Below are 22,607 nucleotides of genomic sequence, written 5' to 3' on the forward strand. Positions count from 1 at the left end.
TGAATATGCCTGAGTCATTGGCCAAGCAGTGTTGTAGTTAATATAGTTTCTGTGTGATTTTTAGGGTCTGGGCAGCCAGGAAACAAATGTGCAATCTCCATTTACACAGTCATATAAGAAACTTAAGTAAATTAATTAGGTGCATAAGGACATTCTTAAAGTACTGATAGCAGCCAAAAAAGAAAAAAACCCTGTAAACAAGATGTTCAACAAGTTATAACTCAACACACCACCATGTAGCCATTGAAATTTATAACTATAATTCCCAGGTGGGAAAAGGTTGCTATTCAGAGATGGGAATGAATCTTAATAATAACTCCACTCACTGTGTATACTAGGCTCATAGGAAACAACAAAAATGAAAATCACTATCATTAGTTTTCATAGATAAAATTGTAGTGGAACATTATATATTTTTATTGTACTAATATATTACAGATTTTACTGTAGTTAATATATTATAGATTTTATTGTATTTTCCACATATAAAGGAAAAGAAGAAAAAAAATATGAGGACTACAGTTTCAAAGATAAATAGCTTCCTAGTGCTATTTCACCAGTCCAGAGCCCTGTGGGGGGGGGCTGCTGATGCCACCTACCTGTGGAGCTCAGTTCTAGTGTCATATGTCACTTCCCCTTCTCAAGGGCATCTTAGGTTCTCTACAGAGTCACATCTAAACAATAAATGAAGTTTCCTTCCTTACAGCACCTAAGTCAAGGATCTCACAGACTAAAACTGGAATGAAGACAAGGAGGAAAATCCACATACCCAGTCCTGGCTTTATGACTTTAATAGTCTAAAGGCTTCATTCCTACTAAGAAAGCTGTAAGATAATCAAAACCCAAGATGCAGAACTGTTTGGTGGAGTTCACATTTAATCTTTTGAATATGAAAATGAATCTTAGTTGAAAAGTTCAGGTAGGTAGGAAGAAATACCTTTAAAGAAATTCAATGTTGTGGCTCATGTTCAAAGTAGGGATGGAAGCAGAAACCCAATGAATATTCCATTTGGGTCTTAGGCTGTGACAGTAACTGTGGTACAAGTTTTGTGAGTGTACTTTAAACTTGAAATTGATGAGTGTAATGAAACTTTTACTTGGACTTTATTTGAATTTTAACAGCTACTAACAGATGCTCTTAGATTGAATAGGCCCCAATTCCCAAATAGCACAGCATTTCAAAGCTATTTTTGACTCTGAAATGAGAAGAAATTCCAGGAAGTCAGTCCTAAGTCTTTTTCCTGGCTGCGGAAATAGCTTCTCTTGTGGCCCTTCTGACCCATGCCAAGGAAACTGGTTGAGAAGATGTGTTTTTGCTCACAATCCTCTGACTAGTGCAGCCCATGAGTGGAAAAGCAGGCTGTTAGTTCATCTTCAGAGAACCTGTTCTCATAGTCCCTGGAACCAGGTAGACATGCAGAGTCACAGAGTTCTCAATTCCTCTTCCTTTCTGAAACCATCTCAACATTCTGTTATCTCGGGAGACTCATTTACAGAGTGTATGGGGCGGGGGCTTATATGTCAGTAGAGAGTCAGTGTTAACCTTTTACTAAATAACTCAATTCTTCTAGAAAAGCTTTGGCAACCCCAGCCTCAAGTCTTTGGGCCCTTGTTTTAGCGGTTGTACGTCTCACCAGCTTGAACATCCATGACATCCCACTCCTTACCTTGGGATGCGCAAGGCTTTCTCATTCAAAAGGAAAAGCTTTCACTGAACTATATCCTCCAGTATTGCCCATCTTATCTTTCCTATACACCCAAGTTTCCAGAGCTGAGGAATTCCTATTGAGCCAAATGGAAACTCTGACTTAGTTTTCAGACATAGTAACAATGACTTCACAGGGTGTCTTTCTAAACCAGGGATCCTTACAGGACTTTGTTAAACACGTTCTTGATGAAGAATATACAAAGATAAGGACTGTGACAAGCAAGACAATACAGAAGCAGATAAAGACAGCATCAAAGCCTTTCCCCCAGCCCTTGTTATATCTATACCACATGCACGATCTTTCTCTCTCTCTCTCTCTCTCTCTCTCTCTCTCTCTCTCTCTCTCTCTCTCTCTCTCTCTCTCTCTCTCTCTCTCTCTCTCACACCAGAGTGGGGAGGTGTGTTCCATTATGTAGCCTTGGCTTGTCTAGGACTTACAGAGATCTACTTGTCCCTACCTCTCAGTGCTAGGATTAGAGGAGTGTACCACTATTGTCCAGAAAAAAAAGTTGAATTTTTGATCCTGTGAGATGGCACAGCAGGTAAACAGGCAATTGTCACACCAACTGTTGGCATGATTCCCCACAACTCATGCAAGAGTGCAAAGGAGGAACCGACTCTCTGAGGCTGCCTTTGAACCTGCATACCTGTGTCCTGGGACGAGCGTGTGAGGCTATGGCTCCTGATTACTGCATCTTCCTGGAGCTTGCCAGTGTGTATAAAGATCAACTGCTTTGCTGGTTTATAGGTGCTTGATACTGTCACTTTATTTCCCACATTCTGTCATGTAGTAAGAGAGAAAATCACATTCTGCTATTGAGTTTCTACCCCTGTGTTTTGTGCAAGTTTTGTATTCATGTGTATTTTTTAAAAATACTCCCTTTTGTGGAAAATTCACCGTGATTGTGTAATTGTAGCAGCCTCCTTAAGGGACTCTTCTTGCTTGCATATATGGTCAGAACTTTATTATTTTCTTCACCTTTCTCCGTGATGGTGTGTGAGTATTAGGGTGGGGAATGGTTTAGTGATCTCCTGGCTCTAAGGGAAAAGAAACTTGCATGGTTCTCAGTTAACTCTGAGCTCCATGGCAAGGCCGCCTTGCTGGTCTTGATGCTTAAATTCTTGATTGGCAAAGGTCTTTCCCAGATGATGTCTCACAGTTCAGAGCAGCTCTTGGGTTCTGATAGTCAAATCGTGCTTACTACCGGCCTGGGGATCCTTTATCGCTACACTCTCCCTCCCTGTACTGGCTTCCTAGTCAGCTCCTGAGTTACGGTTGCTACATCTTTCCACTGTGGGAGTCAAGGGCAGCTCCGCAAAGCCACCTCAGGCTCCCTCTGCCCACCAGACTGCAGCTGCTCTCTCCCTGCTCTGCTTCCTCTCACAAGGGGGAGCACAGGTCTCTGGCTTGAAATGCATGGACGCCCCTGTGCTCCTGGCTTTCTCTTGGCCCATCCTCAGCTTGCCTCTGAGAGTTTGACTCAGACAAGAAAAGTCTTATCAGCAGATAAGTGCTTCCGTTCTGGCTTCTATCTTCTTCACGTAGTCCCTCTGGCTAGAAGGAAGGAGGCGTCTTGCTGCGTTTTCTTCGCTTCCTTTACATGTGGGTAGGTGTGTTACTTATGGGGTCGGTTCTCCCCCTCCACCATGTGAGGCAGGGTCATTGAATTCCGGTTATCAGACTTGGCAGCAATCACTTTTACCCACTAAGCCTCGTCACAGGTCTAAGCATTTTCAGCTTTCATGTATAGGTGAATTGCCCCAGGACCTTGTGAAGATGCAGGCTCCAATTTAGAGAATTCCGAGAAGTCTTGACATTGTGTTTATTCCACAAACTCCAGGTGAGAGCAGCGTTTTGGACAGCACGATAACCAGGCAGTCACTGCTACCATGCCCCGTCTTTTGAGAGGCATCCTTCCTCCCTCTCTGAGACTTTAATGGCAGGATGGTTCCGGGACCAGGAACAAACACAGCCAGATAACATAATCTCTGCGATGCATGTCATTAATTTAATCATCATATCACCCCTTGCAGACAGCACATATAAAACAGAAGGAAGCGTAGGATCAACTAGGCAAAGCATTTGTCTAAGCCCAGCAGATCACATCTCTGCTCTTCCCTTCTCCTTCCTGTTCTTCCATTTGCCTCCTCCAGCTTTTATCAAGACAATGGTGCTTATAGGGCTGGGGAAGTACACTTGCCTAGCATGACGTCCCCAGGACCACCCAAAACCAAAACAACCAGTGAGATGGCTCAGTTGGTAAAAGTGCTTGGTGTACAGATTTAAAAAGAGAATGGCGATTACATGCTGACTCTCATTCTAATACAAATGTTTACACACATACCAAAACACAGAAGGAACAGGAGGATGAAATGGCTCTGTATGTTTTGTGTGTGAACGCACTCCTGTGCATGCATGTATGTCTGTGTTGCCAGTTAACATTTGCTTTCATTTCCTCCATCCCTCCAGTCATATAATTTGATTAAAAAAATCTAATAGTCACTGGGGCTGGAGAAATGGCTCAGCCGTTAAGAGCACTTACTGCTCTTGCAGAAGACCTGGGTTCAGTTCCCAGCACCAGCATGGTTGCTTACAACCATCTGAAAACCCAGTTCCAGGGGATTCAATGTCTTCTTCTGGCCTCTCTAGGCACCAAGCCCACAATGTGATGCACGTGTGGACACACACACACACACACACACACACACACAACAAGTATTTTTTAAATCTAATATTCAATCAAAACTCACATTTTTCCCCACTGCAATCAGTGTCTTTATAGTTCCCTGCCTGCTGTCTTGAACCAAAATTATAGGTTTTCTTAAAACAATCTGTCATCTAAATGTATACTTATATTATACTGTATTTTTAAAGAATCCCTTGTTTAGTCTATTTAGTTACACTTTTATGAATTCTGAGAAATTCTAAAATAACACTTGATATCAAGGCTGATGTTTGGGTACTATGCATATAGTATGAATACTATAACACTAGTGTTTTGCTACTCTATTGCACTCTCTAGGGGAGGGCCTTGGTACTGGGCAGAACACAGGTCCAGCCAGGGACCCCTGGCTATCCTGGGCTAGCCCTGTCATCTGTCTCTCCCACCTTGGCGCCAGTCAGCTGGACCAGGACTTCACAGATCTTCAGTAGCTTACATCTTCAGGAGGCGGTCAGCTGTACTGCTGTTTGAGCGTATTCGAAAACAGTTCATCATAATTGTTAATTTATCTAAGATAAGTCAGTATCTAGATCCTGGCAACATTTCCCCTTCCTTCTATGTTGGCATGATCTGTATGATCTCCCTAAAAGGTGGGAGCCTCTGCCTCAGCTATAAAGCCATTCCGGAAACCACTTAAGGCTTCTATGTAACCATTCCCTTTACAAACAGTTTAATAGACTTTCTGAGGGAAACAGATTAGCAACTCGTTTCTTGTCTGGCCTACCAACACACTTTTCATTTCTTAGTTCCTAGGCTGGGTGGCCTACTCCAGAGAACAATAGTTCTGAACAAACAAGACTGTTTAAATGAGTCAAGTGGCTTCTGCGGGATCCCTTTCAAAACACACTGGAAGCGAGTAATAGTGTTTGAGGAGTCAAAGGAAAACAGGGTGCAGTTCATAGACTCTTCTTACATCCCCTCTGCCTTTGTAAAGTCATGCCTTCTCTGTTTCCCAGAGATCTTAAATATGCCAGCGATTCTGCAAGCAGATGAATGTGTAACTCAGCGGAAATCATCCCAAGGACCCTTTCTCTCCTCCTTTTGCCTCATTCTCTTCCCTTTTGACTGCATTTTGGAAATTCTGTATTAGTTTTGTTTGCTGACCCTAACAACAACACAAGAGCAACAACAATAAAATGTGAGCAGAATGCTTTCCCTAGGGCCACAGCTGTTCTTCTCCACAGTTTCTGGCTCCTCCCCTACAGAACTAGCAGGATGGATCACCACAAGGAAGTGACCTTTCATACCCAACTCAAAACTGTTACCAGCATTCAGTTTTTTAATTTTAAGAAGGATATATGGCTCCTATTTTTGATTGCCTACTATAGATGTGTGCTAGTCTAGATTCTTTAAAGAAAATAAAGTGCGATATAACAGGGTCTGTGACATTAGAAATATAAAATTCTTGAGTGTCTGTTTTCCTGCTAGTGAATGTTGACCCGGAAGTGGTGGCCCTGCACCTTAGCTCGACAACACAGCTCTGAATGCTACGGTGACTCAGACCACTGCGCATTCTTGCTGTATGTATCATTCTTCACCTTTAGCAAAAATGTTGGTTCTGTGCTCATTCCTGCTTCCCTCTGGACTCCAGCAATTTCAATATGCACACAGCAGATCCTTCCAACCCTGTCATCATAGTTCACTCCCTTCTAGCCTGTGATAACCTTGACTTCAACTGGCCTCAGGATAGCCCAACGTGGTCAGAGGACTGGGGTTCTGAGGAATTCCCTGCAAGCCACTATCTCTCCCCTTCCAGCCCATCTTTGTATCCTCCAGTATCCGGGCTCTTGCCCCATACTCAGGCCTCCTTTTCACTGAACCTCTCCTCTGTGCACCTTTGTCCTGACAGCTGGAATCCTAAGATCAATTTTAAAACAACTCTGCTTTCTCACACTGCACCTGGAGACTGCCTGTGGCAGATTCACAGCAATGGGAATGGGCTAAGTTTCAAATTCCTACCCTCAGTGCTGTCTGAACATGGCCCCATAGCTCAGCCACCCATCTAGTCTCATGGGAACTCTGCCACACTTTCTTCTCTCCCCTCAGACTCCCACGGGCTCTTGTCCTCATGCTTGCTCCACAATCTTGCTTTCTCCTTTTCTGAGAACACTGAAGCAACCAGGAGACAATTCCATGGACCTCGTTATCGTTTCTGCCACCTGTGTACCCATCCTCACACCCCGTCATCCTGACAGTTCTCAGAGGTGAAGCTGCCATGACTCCTGCTGTGCTCGGGCATGGGCTCTCTCTCCTCTATCTATCAAGGCATGTGTTTGATAACTCTCCTTCCATCTCCTACACCACTGGTCCTTGCTCTCTGTCAGTTCATCCATAGAAGCATATACGCATGCATCTTTTTCTCAAATTTATTTTTAAAACGTGCTATTGCGTGTATGATGAATGCATATGATGTGTTGTGTATGAGAGTGTGTGCCACAATAGTCAGAGTGCAACAGACAGATAGAGAAGACATTCAGTAACCTGGGAGCTCCGTTTAACTTTGGGTTACGCATCTTTCATTCTTGCAGTGATGCCCTTGGCAGCCCTAATCCTTCACATGCACTGTGTCCTCCAGCATTCTTTTAAGTTAACATTCGTTCCCTGTTTACTGTCTTATGCCTATGAATAACACGGCTTTGTACATGACTATGGGAAAGGGCATGTGCTGCAGGAAGAATAAATGTATGACCTCATCTTCTGATCAAAATAGAGAGCCATTCAAACCACGCCCCTTAGTAACCAACTCATCCCTCTCTCCAGCCGCATTAGAGAAAGCCCCCAGAGGACAATCAGGGCCCTTGAGTGTCCTCATTTTGGGGCTCCCATCAGTCTGGACTGTCCTCCTCTGTAGCTTTCACTGTCACTCTGCCCCAAACAAAGTTGTCTTACTTCTTTTTAGAACTCTCTACACCCCAATTTCCAGACAGATGAAAGACAAAGAATCTGGAACACACAGCCAAGATCCCAACCACCAGCAGCAAGAGAAGAACTTTCCCGAGCTGGTTTTCTTCTACACCCAAGGGTTTCAGGGCCTGAGCTCCAGCCAGTTAGGGTTCTGTAGAGCTTTTATCCAGTGAGCCATCTCGCCAGCCTCTTTTTCTATCATCAAAACAGAAAATTTTTCTTTGACCCACTTTTCTATCAGCCGTCATCCCATTTCTTTGAAGAAGAAAAATAAATCTTCAAAAGAATTGGTTATATTTTCTCTTTTAATTTTCTCATTCCTATTTTCTCCAAACTGTCACCTCCACTGAGACTGTTCTTGTCATGACCCATTTCTTTGTTTACATTTGGAACAAAATTATCCAAAAGAACAGTCAGTACACACTGCTACCAGCTTCTTTCCTTCCATTCTTTTAAAACCTATTCTAGTTCTTAGCAAACCATTGAAAGGACTTTTGACTCACTTCGGTGGTTTAAATGAGAATGACCCCCATAGGCTAATATATTTGAACACGTGGTCCCCAGTTGGTGGGACCAACTGGGAAGGATTAGAAGGTGTGGTTTTGTTGGAGAAGGTGTGTCAATGGGGGTTCTTTGGGGGTTTCATTCCCAGTTGCCCTGCCAACTGCTTCCTGTTTGTGGCTCAGGATGAAGCTCTCAGCCATTACTTCAGCACCATGCCTACTGCCTGCTGCCATGCTCCGCACCATGGGTTCATGGGCTCATCTGAAACTGTGAACTCCACCATAAATCCTTTCTTCTGGTTCCTTTGTCTATGAAGTCTTATTGTGGCAACTGAAAAGTAACTAAGAGTCCCTCGCCAATGATGCTTCAGTTCTAAATCCCAGCTGTGGCTTCTCCGACTTCTCCTCATTGATATAGCTGCAGCCTACACTTGAGAACTTCCATTTCCATCCTTGGTTCACAGTTGCCACACTCTCCTGGCTCTCCCCTCCCCCCCAACTCCCCATCACTCCTCAGTTTCTATGGTAGTTTTGCTGCTTCTTTTTCTTGTCCTCATAACTTGAGGCTGCAGACCTTCCGTGACCACTTATGCCCATTATCTCGATATGAATGTCCTCAGCTCTAACCTCCAAACTTATGATACATACTGGCATCAGAACTCTACTGCCCAAGTCACCTCCAGCCTTGGATGTCCAAATCACAGAATGTTCCTGCAAAGATAAACTCCTCTATCACAACTTCTCCCAAAACCTTCTTCTATAAACTCCATTGTACTAGCTGCTCTGGTCAAAATCTTAGGGAGTCATCCCTGACATTTTTTTATACCCCACTATCCAGCTAATATCAAAATCATTCTAGTTGCATCCCTACATCTGCTATCCAGTGCTGTTGCTACCATCTGATGGGAGAAGCATGTTTCATTCTGACTACTGGACTCATCTCCTGAAAGACTCCGCCTACGTGTGTCATTGCTTCCACACAGTCTACATCTTACCTATGAGCCAGAGGGATCCATATAAAACATAAAGTAGAGCCGGGCGGTAGTGGTGCACAGCTTTAATACCAGCACGTGGGAGGCAGAGTCAGGCGGATCTCTGTGAGTCTGAGGCCAGCCTGGCCTACAAGAGCTAGTTCCAGGACAGGCTCCAAAGCCACAGAGAAAAACCAAAAAATAAAAAATAAAACAAAATAAATAAAGCAGATTTGGAGTCCTCCACTCAAACTCTTATAGAGATTTCTCAGTTCACTAAGAATAAAATCCAAAACCATTACAAAAGTATACAAGCACTGTGTTCTCTGGGGGTTGCAGAGGTGCGGCTCCTTTAAGAGAGGCTTCCTGACTCAGTGTTAGCAGCAAAAACTCAACAGCCCTTTTAAGAAGCCCTGCCACCAAACACTTAAATGACAATTATGAGCAGCTGCAGGCATGCTTCCTGGTGGTGGCATGGACCTAAAAACTCCATTGAGTAGTCCTACCAGTACCTCCACCATGAAGCTAGATTCCCAGGAAGGCAAGGAGTGGGGTGGATCCAGCTGCCAAAGTCACAGCTTTAATTCTAGCCATATCGCTTAGTAAATTAAAGACTCATGTGGTCAGAAAAGAGAGATAAACAGTAAAAAAAGATTCAGATAGAAAATACCTTTAAGCAGTTTATAGTGTGTGTGTGTGTGTGTGTGTGTGTGTGTGTGTGTGTGTGTGTGTGTATATATATATATATATATATATATATAGGTTTGGGAGAAAAAAGAAAAAGGTTAGAGAAAGTCCTTTTAAAAGATAGAGAGAGGAGTGGCCTTGTCCTCCTCGTACCTCCTCTGTGATCGCTGACCGGCAGCCTCGGGCCCGCGGTCTTGAGACCGAGCATCATGCCTTCGATAAAGTTGCAAAGTTCTGATGGAGAGATATTTGAAGTTGATGTAGAAATTGCCAAACAATCTGTGACTATCAAGACCATGCTGGAAGATTTGGGAATGGATGATGAGGGAGATGATGATCCTGTTCCTTTACCAAATGTTAATGCAGCAATTCTAAAAAAGGTCATTCAGTGGTGCACCCATCACAAGGACGACCCTCCTCCTCCTGAGGATGATGAGAAAAAAGAAAAGCTGACAGATGATATTCCTGTTTGGGACCAAGAATTCCTGAAAGTTGACCAAGGAACACTTTTTGAGCTTATTCTGGCTGCAAACTACTTAGACATCAAAGGTTTGCTTGATGTCACATGCAAGACTGTGGCCAATATGATTATGGGGAAAACTCCTGGGGAGATTCGTAAAACCTTCAATATCAAAAATGACTTTACTGAAGAGGAAGAGGCCCAGGTACGCAAGGAGAACCAGTGGTGTGAAGAGAAGTGACGTGCTGTGCCTGACACAGTAACACTAGAAGGGTTGTTCCAAATGCTAGTTGCACTGCTCTGTTTATAATTGTTAATATTAGAACAGTAGACAAACGCAGTCTCGTCCTCACTGCATGTGTAGTTCCAGTACAGGTCTGACCTATGGCAGAGTTTCTTCTATGAGCAGAAGTTCTTTTGTTTTTGTTTTTTTCAGTATTCTGAATAAAACTGAACTTTTGGGTTCTCTGTGTAAAGTGGCATTTGGGGCTTTCCCTCTTTCTGTAAAGTGATTTCTGCCTCGTTTGTTGTCCAGTTAACTTCAGTGAGCCTTTGAAAGTTGGCATTGTAAATAAAACAACTTATGAGAAGTATTCTAAAATAGAATTAATAAAACATGATCTTTGTTCATGAGTTGGAAACTGGAACAAGGGAACTTGAAGTCAATGTTGCAAGTGGGGTTAAGATGTGTTCCAGCCTCTTTGCTGCTGGTAAGCTTGTATACAGCTGGGCTCTCTTAATTGGATCTGAGGACTTGTTTTGTCTTATCTGCCCCCCTTTAATTTTTAATCTCAGCTTTGAATATGTTGCCTGGAGATTTAGTTTACTACCCATTTTGGTTTGGGAGGGGGGCTGTACCTCGACATTTGTTAGCTTTTCAATTAAAAATGACACTTCCTTCAAAAAAAAAAAAAAGATAGAGAGAATAGTTAGATGTGGTGGCGCACGCCTTTAATCCCAGCACTTGGGAGGCAGAGGCAGGCAGATCTCTGTGAGTTCAAGAGTAATGCGTGAAAAAATCCTACACCAGTTTGGATTCAAAGGGTTATTTGAGGGGGGAAAATTTACAGAACACCGTCCTTCATGACAGCCAGGAAAGGAGTCTAGTGCTGAAGCAAGAGAGCAAGAGGAGGGCTGCCGCTGCTTTTTTAAGAGAAAGAGACCACGCCCCAGTGGGCTGGTATCTTAGTGACTATTGGCTGAAGGAGCGGAAGCAGCTCCCACAGCAAAGGGTAGCCTGGTTTACAGAGTGAGTTCTAGGACAGCCAAAGATACACAAAGAAATACTGTCTCAAAAACCCAAAAAATAAAAATAAAATAGAGTAAAAAAATAAAACCAGATAAAGATAGAAAATACAAAAAGAATTTGAATACTGTATGCTACTGTATTGTCTTTGAATTGTTTGACTGCTGAGGAAGGAGCAACAGTTGCTAAAAGACATTTGATTACAAATGCTGCTGATTAATCCAACATATATATTTTGAAAATGCCTTGATGTCAAAATTTAAGTCAAAAGATATGTTACTTTGGAGAAGAGGTTTTGCTTTTGTTTCCACAGGAAATGAGAGACTGTGGATTCATTCTTGGTTAAGAAAAATAAGGTTTGATTGATGAAGACCCCCTGAAAAATCTCCCATGAGAACAGATGGCCCAGATGATCCAATGTTTCAAAGTACCTCTGTTGCAGTTTCCTCTGAGTTCTATATCCAGAACATTCTCAAGACTGCTGGTTGAGATCATCAAGGCTCACAGAATACTCCAGTCAGGACTTGACCATAATCCTAAATTTTCCTTAGGTCCCCATTAGATTATCAGTGCCCCCAATCAGCAGAAAGTAAACCAGAAAACTATGCCCACATTCCCAAAAAAATGAATTATGGACGTCTGGCTTTGTTTAGAGTGTTGATTGCAAGTTGTTATTGATAATGGTCAGGAAAAAAGCTAAACAAAGGAGATTAGATTCAAAGCTCTTGTATTGAAAAGGAAAAAGGTAAAGTGCTGTGGGATAATGTTCTTGTACCCTATAAAGATTTTTCATGTGTATTCGTTTAATAAAATGCTGATTGGCCAGTAGCCAGGCAGGAAGTATAGGTGAAATGACCAGAGTAGGAGAATTCTGGGAAGAGGAAAGGTTCAGTCTGTAGTCACCACCCAGATGCAAAGAAAGCAAGATGAAAATGCACTGAGAAAAGGTTCCAAACCACATGGCAAAACATAGATAAGAATTATGGGCTAATTTAAGTTATAAGAGTTAGTTAATAATAAGCCTGAACTAATAGGCCAAACAGTTTATAATTAATGTAAGTCTCTGTGTGTTTCTTTGGGGCTGAACAGCTGTGGGACTGGGTGGGACAGAAACTTCTGTCTACAAAATGTTTTTGTTCTCTTCATGGTCATAAACCTTTGGAGGCACACAGGAGGTGTACGACAAACACCTACTGGATGTTTAATGAATACAAAGATAAACGATGAGTCCTTAAAGGGCTGATAGCATTTTTCATACAATCACTGGAACCTCATGTGAATTTTTGTGAACTTTCCCCCAAACTCCTGATTTATTTATTACTTCTAGGTCTGTATAAGTTTTTGATTGCATGCCTGGTCATCAGTGTTAATGAGCTATTATTTCCATCAAGTTACATCCTTCATTTAAGGTTGAAAATGTATTGGCACAAAGCTGCGCAAATTTGTTCTTAATTTCTGTAAGGCAGCACCATGACATTCAAAACACGGCTTATGCACTCTCTGTTGTGCCTTTCGTATTGATTATTGGTGATGCTCTGCATTGCCTTTCGTAAAACTCTGGGGTCTTTTACACATCACCCAAGTTAGAGCCTGAAGGGTCTGAGTCCTCTCCACACTTTACTGTTCTCTTCTCATTGAAGGGGCATTGGGGTGGGGGTAGGGGATACGGTGGGATGAGGTTTTACCTCCCTGATTCCTTAAAGTTAGGTGAGGTCATTTGACTAATGGTTAAAGACTTATTTCCCTTTTAGATGGAACTATTTTAAAAAACCTATGTACAGGAAAGGAATTGTCTTTTCAGTAAACATAGGCTGGGTCAATTAGATATTCATATGGATAAAATAAACCAAGATCCTTATCACACCATTTATAAACATGCCCAGATGGATGACAGGTATAAGTGTAAAAGATCTTGGGCAGACAGTTTAAAAACAAAACAAAACAAAAAACAGGGCAACAACAAAACAAAACAAAAACCCTCTAAAGAGAAATGACAAACAAATGGGTGTTGTGGCACAAGATTGTTAATTTTAGTACTTGTGAAAATGAGGTAGGAGAATTGCTGTGAGTTCAAGACCAGTCTAGGTTAAAGAATGAGACACTAGCTTGGTGGTGGCACATGCCTTTAATCTCAGCACTTGGGAGGCAGAGATGGGTGGATCTCTGTGAGGTCAAGGCCAGCCTGGTCAACAAAGTGAATGAATTCCAGGGCAGCCAGGGTGAAACCCTGTTTTGATCACACACACACAAAAGCAAGACACTATTTCACACATACACACGTATACCCCACACAAGACCAAACAACACACAAAGTGGGAGATCTACATTGCACACATCTGAAACTGACTACACATGTAAGATGCATGAAGCATTCCTTAAAAAATAAAAAATAAAAAAATAAGAAGAGCTGGGACATAGCTGGGTCCCTCGTGTGGCCAACACTCAAGAGAAGTGGCCAGGAGTGGCAGGGTGATTCCTGCCTTAATTCCAGCACCCGGCAGAGTGAGCCTAGGCAGGTGAGAGAGTTGAAGGGCTGGCCTGGGCTACAGACAGACAAAACCTCCAAGGTATTCAAACAACAACAGAACACTTATGAAGGTCTCAATATGTTGGATCAAAGCATATTTAAATTATCCTGCGGTGCCCTCCCCTGCTTCTCTGAAAACCGGGGGACAGGAGTGGGGGGGGGGTTCCAGCCTAGGCACAGGTCTCGCGAGACTTGCACGTGTGCCCGCCCGAGAGCAGCCCCGTGCAGGGCACCACAGCCCAACTGCCCAGGGTCCAACTGCCCAGGCCAACGGTCGGCGGCTGCCCCGGAGTCCGGCGCTCCCGACATGAGCTCCCTCGGAGGGCAGACTGAGGCCGGGGACGGCAGCGTGGCGCCCGGGCCTGCAGGTGAGCCCGCAGCGGCAGCGGAGCCTCCCCAGGACCGAGCCGGCGAGGATGCTGGGCCCGGCATCGCGGTCGGCCTCGACGGGCTGGGGCAGGAGGCGGCCTCGCCGCCGCCTGAAGGCCCGGAAGCCGCCCCGGACGAGGGCCTCCCGCGAGGCCAGCCAGGCCCCGGCGGCACAGAGCTGCCTGCCCCCGACGGCGTGGCCAAGACCAAGGCCAGGGTCCAGAAGGTGGACAGGGGTGCAGGGGAGGAGGGGGCTGAGAAGCCAGCAGATGAGGATGCGGAGGAGGCGGGGCCGCGCCTCCCGAATGTGGCTCTGCAGATGAGGTCCCTGGAGGCCATCCAGCTGGATCTGAACACGGTGAATGCCCAGGCCGACCGCGCCCTCCAGCAGCTGCAGCACAAGTATGGGCAGCTCCGTCAGTACTATCTGGAGCGCAGGAACTATGTTATCCAGAGCATCCCCGGCTTCTGGGTCACGGCCCTTCGCAACCACCCGCAGCTGTTCGAGATGATTACAGGCCGAGATGCGGAAATGCTAAGATACATAACCAACCTGGAGGTGAAGGAGTCCAGACTCTCTAGGTCAAGTTGCCGGTTCAAGTTCTTCTTCCGAAGAAACCCCTTCTTTAGAAACACTCTGATCGTCAAGGACTACGAGGTCAGACCCACTGGCCAAGTGGTATCGCTCTCCACTCCAATCATCTGGCGCCCTGGCCATGAACCACAGCCCTTCATTTATGGGAACCAGGAGGTCACGTGCAGTTTCTTCACCTGGCTTTCAGACCACAGCCATCCAGAGCGCGACAGGATTGCCCAGATTATCAAAGAGGATCTCTGGCCAAACCCACTCCAGTATTATCCCTTCCACGTAGGGGCTCCTAGAGCTAGACGTCACCAGATCAGAGAGCCTGTGGAGATTCCTAGACCCTTTGGTTTCCAGTCTGGTTAGCCATCGCCCATGTGAGTCCTCTAGGACTTAACTGCTGGACTGGTGACCGACTGAGCAACAGAAACGGGTATGCCTTTGTGTTGACATTTCCGTACCCTCCCTCTTTTAAACTTTTCAGCCACAAGACCGAAACTTCCACGATTCTGTTGTCTCATCTCCACACACTCTTGATGCTCTTTGCATTTGTATCACATGATGCCTAGTTCACCCGTTCTAAGCCAATTAAGTGACGCTGTACATTTTACCTTCTTTATCTGCACCATTTGGACACAAATTGTTTTCCAGGGCCATTGGTCTACCACCTAGATGACTGGGAAGCTGCTTTACCCTTCTCTGCATTAGTCAGTATAGACGTATTGCCCGTGAACATCTGCTGATAGAGCATAGAAACGGACCATTTGGTCTGTGCATCTTTCATGTCTCCAGACTGTTGCCTGCTACAGAATCTTCCCCCACTTGAGTTGCTGCCAGTAGATGAACAAACACCAGACCATTGACCACAATCAGCTACTGTTTTCTGTTGTCTGGTAAACAAGGATCTCCAGAACTGGTAATGGAGCAAGACTTTCTACCAGAGTATGATCCTTTCCTCCTTGGGGGGGGGGGGGGGGGATGGGGACACGGGGACACTTTTTCCCCCTTTTTCTACCCACTATCACCACCACCACCCATCCTCATCACCCAGAAACCCTGTTGACAGTAAAGTGGCTGGGTGACAAAGTAAACCTTACTCTCAAGGAACAAACTTTCTTAACCCCAACCAGTGAATTGATACAAAAGCTAGGCACTTTTATTTGCCTCCCTTCCTCAACCTGAAAAAACCAAGGGTGGTGGTGATATAATTAATCTTCAATCTCTGTGTCTCTTCTGACTCTTTAAAGAATTGATAGCCCCAAAGCATCTGTGAAAATGAGCCCTTTAGTTTAACTTTCAGCTTTCATTTCCAGAGGCAGAGAGGCATGTGGACTTGGTGCCTCAATACTGCACCCTCTGCTTTCTTTCCAACACCTGTTCCCCCCACACCCTTTAACAAGGCCATGCATGAACCAGAGACCAGAGGTGAAGCAGGAATAAGGTAGACTGATGGATAACTTGTGACAAGTTTTTACTATTAGGGAGAGAGGAAGAGCAGTACATTTCCTGGGGTTGGGAGAGTAACTAAATGGCAAGAGCACTAGCAACTAGGCCTTGCGTTCCAGCCCTAGCACCGAAAGAAAGAGATGTTTCTCAGGGCTGAGATGAGAAAATAGCGGTGGTTGGAGTACTAAGTGTGCTACCTAGAGAAGGGTCTCTGAAGGACAGCGTGTCACTCACTGGGGTTTTCTGGTTTCATCTGGTGAGAGATAAGAATATCACAAGTAGTAAACTTTTCTGTTTCTATTTACTAGGAAGAAAAGTATGCAGATTTCCTTTTTCTTTTAGTTGGGAACATTTAGGGAAAAATCATTTCTATGTAATATAAAGATGTGAATATTTATAACAGTTTTCATTTTTTCGATTCCTGTTAAAATTATATCCTTAATTTTATCCTTAATTATCCTTAATTTTATTTATTTATTCTTAAAATAATCCTTAATTTTAATAGCTTGATTTGTCAGACCTTGAAAACTGGATTTTGCCATTTTTATGGAAAAATAATTTATAAAATGTTTGTGTCTCTGACTGTCTTATTTGATAATTTGTCCTGTAATGTTTCCTTCCTAAACAGCTGTAAAGTGAAGTGTACCATTGCCATGCTTGTCATTACTTCGTGACCATAAAAGAATGGCATTCTTAAAAAAAAAAAACAAACCATTCAGGGCTCACTTGAGAGTAGTCTAATACAAATTCTTTAGGAAGTTGAGTGTCTCTGCACATACACACACAACTTCTAATTCTGGGAACATATGCATTCCAACCCTGAGTTCGATTCCTGGAACCTTCATGGTACAAAGAGAAAACCAATTCCTACAAGTTGTCCTCTGACTTCTGCACCCACAATGGCACACCTTGGCCACCCCCTCTCCAACAACACAATATTTTTTATGTGTATGGATGTTTTACCTGCATGTATGTCTATGTAACACATACATGCAGGACCCTTGGAAGCCAGAAGAGTGTGTTTGATTCCCTGGGACTGGAGTTATAGTGAGGTGCCATGTAGGTGCTGGGAACTGAAAAAGCAGCCAGTGCTCATAACTGCTGAGCCATCTCTCTAGGCCCAGGAATCACACAATTTTAATACCTAATACCAAGAATAACTCCAGTGTCCATCAATAGGATAAAAATTGTGCATATGGTTTAAACACGTGGTATACACACATATGAATCTAGAAACAATAGAAGGACACTGGGTGTCATGCTCTATCACTCTGCCTTATTCCTCTGGGACCAGATCTCTCACTCTGCTAGTAGTTAGACTGGCAGCCAGCAAGCCCCAGCATTCTCCTGTCTCTGCCCTCTTCCCCACCCCCACTCCCCTGCTTGGGTTGTAGGCATGTAAACAGCCACACCTGACTTTGATTTGGGTGCGAGGATCTGAATTCAGACCCTCATGCTTTCACAGCAAGAACTGGGACTCACTCCAGCCCCAACAGTCGGGGGGGTGCAAGTTTTTAATATTTCTTCACACAATGGAATGCAATGAGAAATAACTACACTTATGTGAGAAAAAGAAGAATGAATCTCACAAATATGCTTTGGGATTATGAGGACAAACATGCTATGGCTATGTAATTTCACTTCATATATGAAGTTTACAAACAGGTAAATCAAGCTGCTTAGAGTAGACATCAGAACCATGATCACTACTAAAAGCAATGGAAGGTTCAGGGTTTAATTTACAATCTAACAAGTTAGTCTGATGGTTAGTGCATTCTGGGTAAAAGGAACTTAATACATACCATTGATATTTTACCAATTTCTGAAAATAATTACAAGGTAACATGAAAACCAAGTGACAACTGCACACAGGGTTGTGTTATAAAGAATTCTGAGTTTAAGGAACATTAATTTTTAAAATTTTTTATTTTAAGTGCATTGGTGTTTTGCCTGTGTGATGGTGTCAGACCTCTGGAATTGGATTTACAGCAAGTTGTAAACTGCCATGTGGGTGCTAGGAATTGAACCCAGGTCCTCTGTAAGAGGACCACTGAGCCATCTCTCTAACCCCACATGAATTATTTTATAATGGGCAGAAAACATGGTTACCCTTTGCTTTGAAGAAAGATATTTTACTGACAATAAGTAAAATCTGTTTTTTTGTTCCATAGGACACCATCTGTTTTCAAGTCTTTTAGAAAAATGTATTCTTTGCTCTAAAGCCATCTCTTGAAATTGCCTATAAGCATCTGAATCCCCCCAATGTAAGTGGGTCTTCTATGTGTTAATTTCATTGGTTAATAAAGAAACTGCCTTGGCCAATTGATAGGACAGAAAATTAGGTAGGCAGAGTAGACCAAACAGAATACTGGGAGGAAGAAGGCAGATGCCTCAGGCAGATGCGATGAAGCTCCGACCCAAGATGGACATAGGCTAGAATCTCCTTGGTAAGCCACCACCTCGTGGTGCTACACAGATTACTTACTAAATATGGGTTAATCAAGATGTGATAGTTAGCCAGTAAGGGGCTGGAGATAATGGGCCAGAGCAGTGTTTAAATGAATACAATTTGTGTGTTGTTATTTCGGGGCATAAGCTAGCTAGGTGGCCGGGAGCCGGGCGGTAGGAAGCAGCCCGCTGCTCATCACTACAAATCCCAACACTGGCGCTCAGTGCCTCTGCTCACAAGATGTGTGGAAAAGTGGAAGGCACGTGGAGAATCATCTCAGAGTTTATCTCTGGGGTGGAGAGAAATTGGGGTGTCACAGACTCTGAAGAGCTGGTGATGTCTGGCATCTTGATGTAGGTGCTGAACACAATCGTGTCTGTGAAACTTTGGGCATTTTTCTGTGTATATAATTATAATTGAGTAAGGAAAGAAGGCTAAAAGAACCTATTTTCCAGAACCTATATGCCAGAAAATGTGTAACTGAAAACAGTGTTTCAGATCTTTGAGTAGGTCAATAATCCATAGATGAGATCATATACTGTACCACATTTAAATGGCTAAATCAATTTTGTAAGAATTTAAACTGTTCTCTTTTCTAGACATGGACCATTAATTTTTTTTTTTTTTTTTTAGCATTTACCATGCTCTGCTCATTTAGTTGCAGATGGTTCACTAGTAATGTGGTAATGGTTCATTTCAGAGCACAGTACTTCTGGAAAATAGACTATAAAATCCACACATAGCTAAGTTCTGCTCATCAAAGGTAATTTATGTAGAAAATTTATCCTATCATATACTTTTAAGAAGATTATTTTTAATTATGTGCACTTGTGTGTGGGGGCTGTGCCAGTGGTGGGAGCATGTACACTTTACTGCTAGTGTCCATGAAAACCAGCAGGTGTCCCTGGAGCTGGTGTTACAGGTGGCTGTGAACTACCTAGTGATGATGCTAGCAGTCGGACTGGGTCCTCTGCAAGAGCACCGAACACTCTTAACTAAGGAACCATCTCTAAAATACCTTTTTAGAGAAGCTTTGTATTCCAAAGTTCAGCCTCCCTCTCTGAGATAGGACTGTTCCACTCAATATTAGGAGCTAAAAACAATTTTGCACATACAATGGGACTTTGATGTCAACAGCAACAGAATCTGTGGCACTTTGTTAATAATCACTTTATTTGACGTTTTTGAGCACAATCTTCTGTGTCTCTATGCAGCAAGGTATCTGAGAGTTAATAAGGATAATCTATGTTAGATAGTCCTTGCTGTTCATGCACTAACTATGTAGGCCAGGCTGGCCTCAAATGTACAGAGATCCAACTTCCTCTGCTTTCCAAGTGCTGGGATTAAAACCATGTGCCGCTATGCCTTGCTTACATAAAAGTTTTTTAAAACTTTAATTACTGCCTTTGAAACACGGAAATTACTTTTTGTAACATTACCAGTTGCCCTTACACATAGTAATATCTATATCTCTCAATGGCAAAATCTTCTGGTTGCTCTTGGTAGCTATAAGCATAAGAGATGGTGCCTACTTTAATTTATATAAAAGGTCAAGGTGTAGTCTGTTTTCCTGCATTGGCCTGATAGGAAAGGAGGGGAGACTTTCACATTTAGCATCATGCTAACCTGGACCAGGAACAACAGAAAGTGCCCTGAGCTACAAATCAGGGCTCTGCCACACAGTAGGCACTCGCTTGAGTAAAACATTTAATCCCAAAGGACACGGAATACAAGTTCTTCTACTCAGGATTTAACTATCCTAAGTCTCTGCTGGCTCTATGGCCTCCTCTGGCTTTCCTCTGCACTGTTGGCATGTGACCTGGCCACAGCAGAGTATATCCCACATCCTCTCCAGGTAAGACCTCCGGAGCTGACCCTCTGATGGTGTCTTCAGCGTTATTCTCTCTCATTGCACATTTATTTTTGCCCTCAATATCTCTGTGCATGACTGGAAATATTCCGATTACCATTCCTGAAGCTTCTCCCTCCCTCTCTGTCTCTCCATCATTTATACCACTGGCAGTGATTCGATACATTTTGTTCAGATTTTCAGGTCAAGGTAATAAATAATCCCTGCAACTGCAACCAAGCTCTGCCCAATGCTGTTCCCAGAATCCATTCCCATTGAACTTACTGCTGCTCCTCTAGCAACCTGCTTGTGTACCTTGGCTTATAGGTTTTCCTCATCTGCGGCCCTCCTCCATATCTTAGAAATCCATGCGAGGAAATGCAGTACTCTCCCCTACATTTGTAGCATTTGTCCCGTATACATTTATACTGGAGCTCCTTCTTTGTATGCACCCAACTTTTCATTCTTTAAGAGCCAACATAATTTAGTTATCTTTCCTAAACACAGCTCTTACCCTCAGCCCACAGTCTAGCCTAGAGGACAAGCAGCTAACAACATGAGAAATATACAGTACCCGAAGCATTGAATACAACAGGACCACATAAGGAGGGATTTTCCAAATCTCAGAATCTGGGGTGTCAAGAGCGGCTCTCAAGTCACAGCCTACACACCGAACTACACCTTAAGCTACTTAAGAAAGGGGCTGCCTCCTCCTCTTTCCTTCTCTTCCTCCTCATCCTCTCCTCTTCTCTTTCTTGAAACAAGGCCTTGCTATGTAACCATGCTAGCTTTGAATTTGTGATGATCCTCCTGCCTCAGGCACCCACACATTAGGCTTATAGGCATGTGCCCCATGCTCACTCAGCTTTATCTTTTTATCTGCACATCCCTAAAACATAGTGCTGTGTAGTGCATAGTACAAAATACACACTCAATATGTAACAAGCATAACTCCTGTAGAATAGGAATCCTGTTAGTCTTGATGTCCCATTTCTTGTGAGATCAACAGATATTAATTGGCTGATAAAGGTTAATCAAAAAGTTAACAACATACCTTTAGCCCTTAAGGATTTAGAGAAACACTAATTGACCTCACTTCTAAAATAATTCCTTAAGAAAGCAGAACCAGCATGCAGAACACTGTTAAATTTTGACAAAGGTTAGTTCTAATTCAAGGAGGCTATGCAGATAAATAATTGTGTTGCAGTTATAGGCCCAAATTGAGTCAAGCTTTAACTGAATCTCTGAAGTGACACATGAATAAAATAAAAGAGACCAACAGGCTTTCTTAAGCTCGTAACAACCACCTAGAATAGTATCAACCACTTGTTGAGCCTTCTGCAAGGCACTGTGCTGAAGACTTCATGTATATTATTTTCTTAGTTCTCATGCAATCTCATGAGGTAATATGGACTTCAGTTTGCCGATGAGCAAAGATACTCACAGCTCACACATAACTTGAGTCTGGTCTCCCAGCCTGGAAGTGGAAAAGTCCAATTCCAACCCAAGTCTATCTGACCCCAGAGTGTGACAGCTACATATGGACAGAGATGCTGCCTTTTGTTTTGTAGTAGAAAATTAATCAAAATAATAATTGGTTTAGATTTTCCCAGGTTGCCTTAGTTTCCTATTAATTGCCTTAGTTACTTTTCAGTTTTGAAAAAAACACCATGACCAAGGCAACTCATCAAAGAAAGCCAATATGAGGCCCATGTGTGAGTTTAGAGGGTTAGCATTCATGACCGTCATGGTGGGGAGCATGACAATAGGCAGGCAGACATGGAGTAAGTAGAATGCACACAGGGAGAGCTAACTGGGAACCTCCTCCAACACACCTCCTCCTAATCCTTTCCAAATAGTTTCCTTCCTCTAACTAGGACCAAGTAGTCAAACATATGAATCTTTGGATGCCATTCTCATTCAAACCACTACAACAATTTTCTTAACATGAATGATTTAATAATTTTTATATTCTGTAGTAATGAAGTTGAGGCAGTGGGTTACTGTAAAATCAGAAGTCAGGACTAGCCATATTTAATCATTACTTACGGTTTGGAGATAGCTACTGTTGGTTTGGTTTGGTTTTATAGGGTTTCACTATGTATTCTTGGCTGGCCAGGGACTGATGACCTTCAGCAAGGACTGGGATCATATACAATATGCCACCTGCTTTCTAAAATAA

The 22,607-nt window shown here is 43.2% G+C and overlaps 3 protein-coding genes across 5 annotated transcripts in view; 2 read left to right on the forward strand and 1 right to left on the reverse strand.

The window, feature by feature from the left end:
* The window catches only part of Acyp2 (acylphosphatase 2), a 172,871-nt gene that overhangs the window by 21,463 nt on the left and 128,801 nt on the right, over positions 1 to 22,607 (reverse strand). The gene's annotated exons all lie outside the window — the stretch shown is intronic.
* LOC119820564 (S-phase kinase-associated protein 1) lies at positions 9,633 to 10,329 on the forward strand. Its single transcript, XM_038339035.1, has one exon. It carries the CDS (start codon positions 9,706 to 9,708, stop codon positions 10,195 to 10,197), a length of 492 nt encoding a protein of 163 aa, XP_038194963.1. The 5' UTR covers positions 9,633 to 9,705; the 3' UTR covers positions 10,198 to 10,329.
* Positions 14,037 to 15,047, forward strand: Tspyl6 (TSPY like 6). Its single transcript, XM_038337063.1, has one exon. It carries the CDS (start codon positions 14,037 to 14,039, stop codon positions 15,045 to 15,047), a length of 1,011 nt encoding a protein of 336 aa, XP_038192991.1.

Source organism: Arvicola amphibius, chromosome 1 (assembly GCF_903992535.2).
Source record: "Arvicola amphibius chromosome 1, mArvAmp1.2, whole genome shotgun sequence".
NCBI classification, from domain to species: Eukaryota; Metazoa; Chordata; class Mammalia; order Rodentia; family Cricetidae; genus Arvicola; species Arvicola amphibius.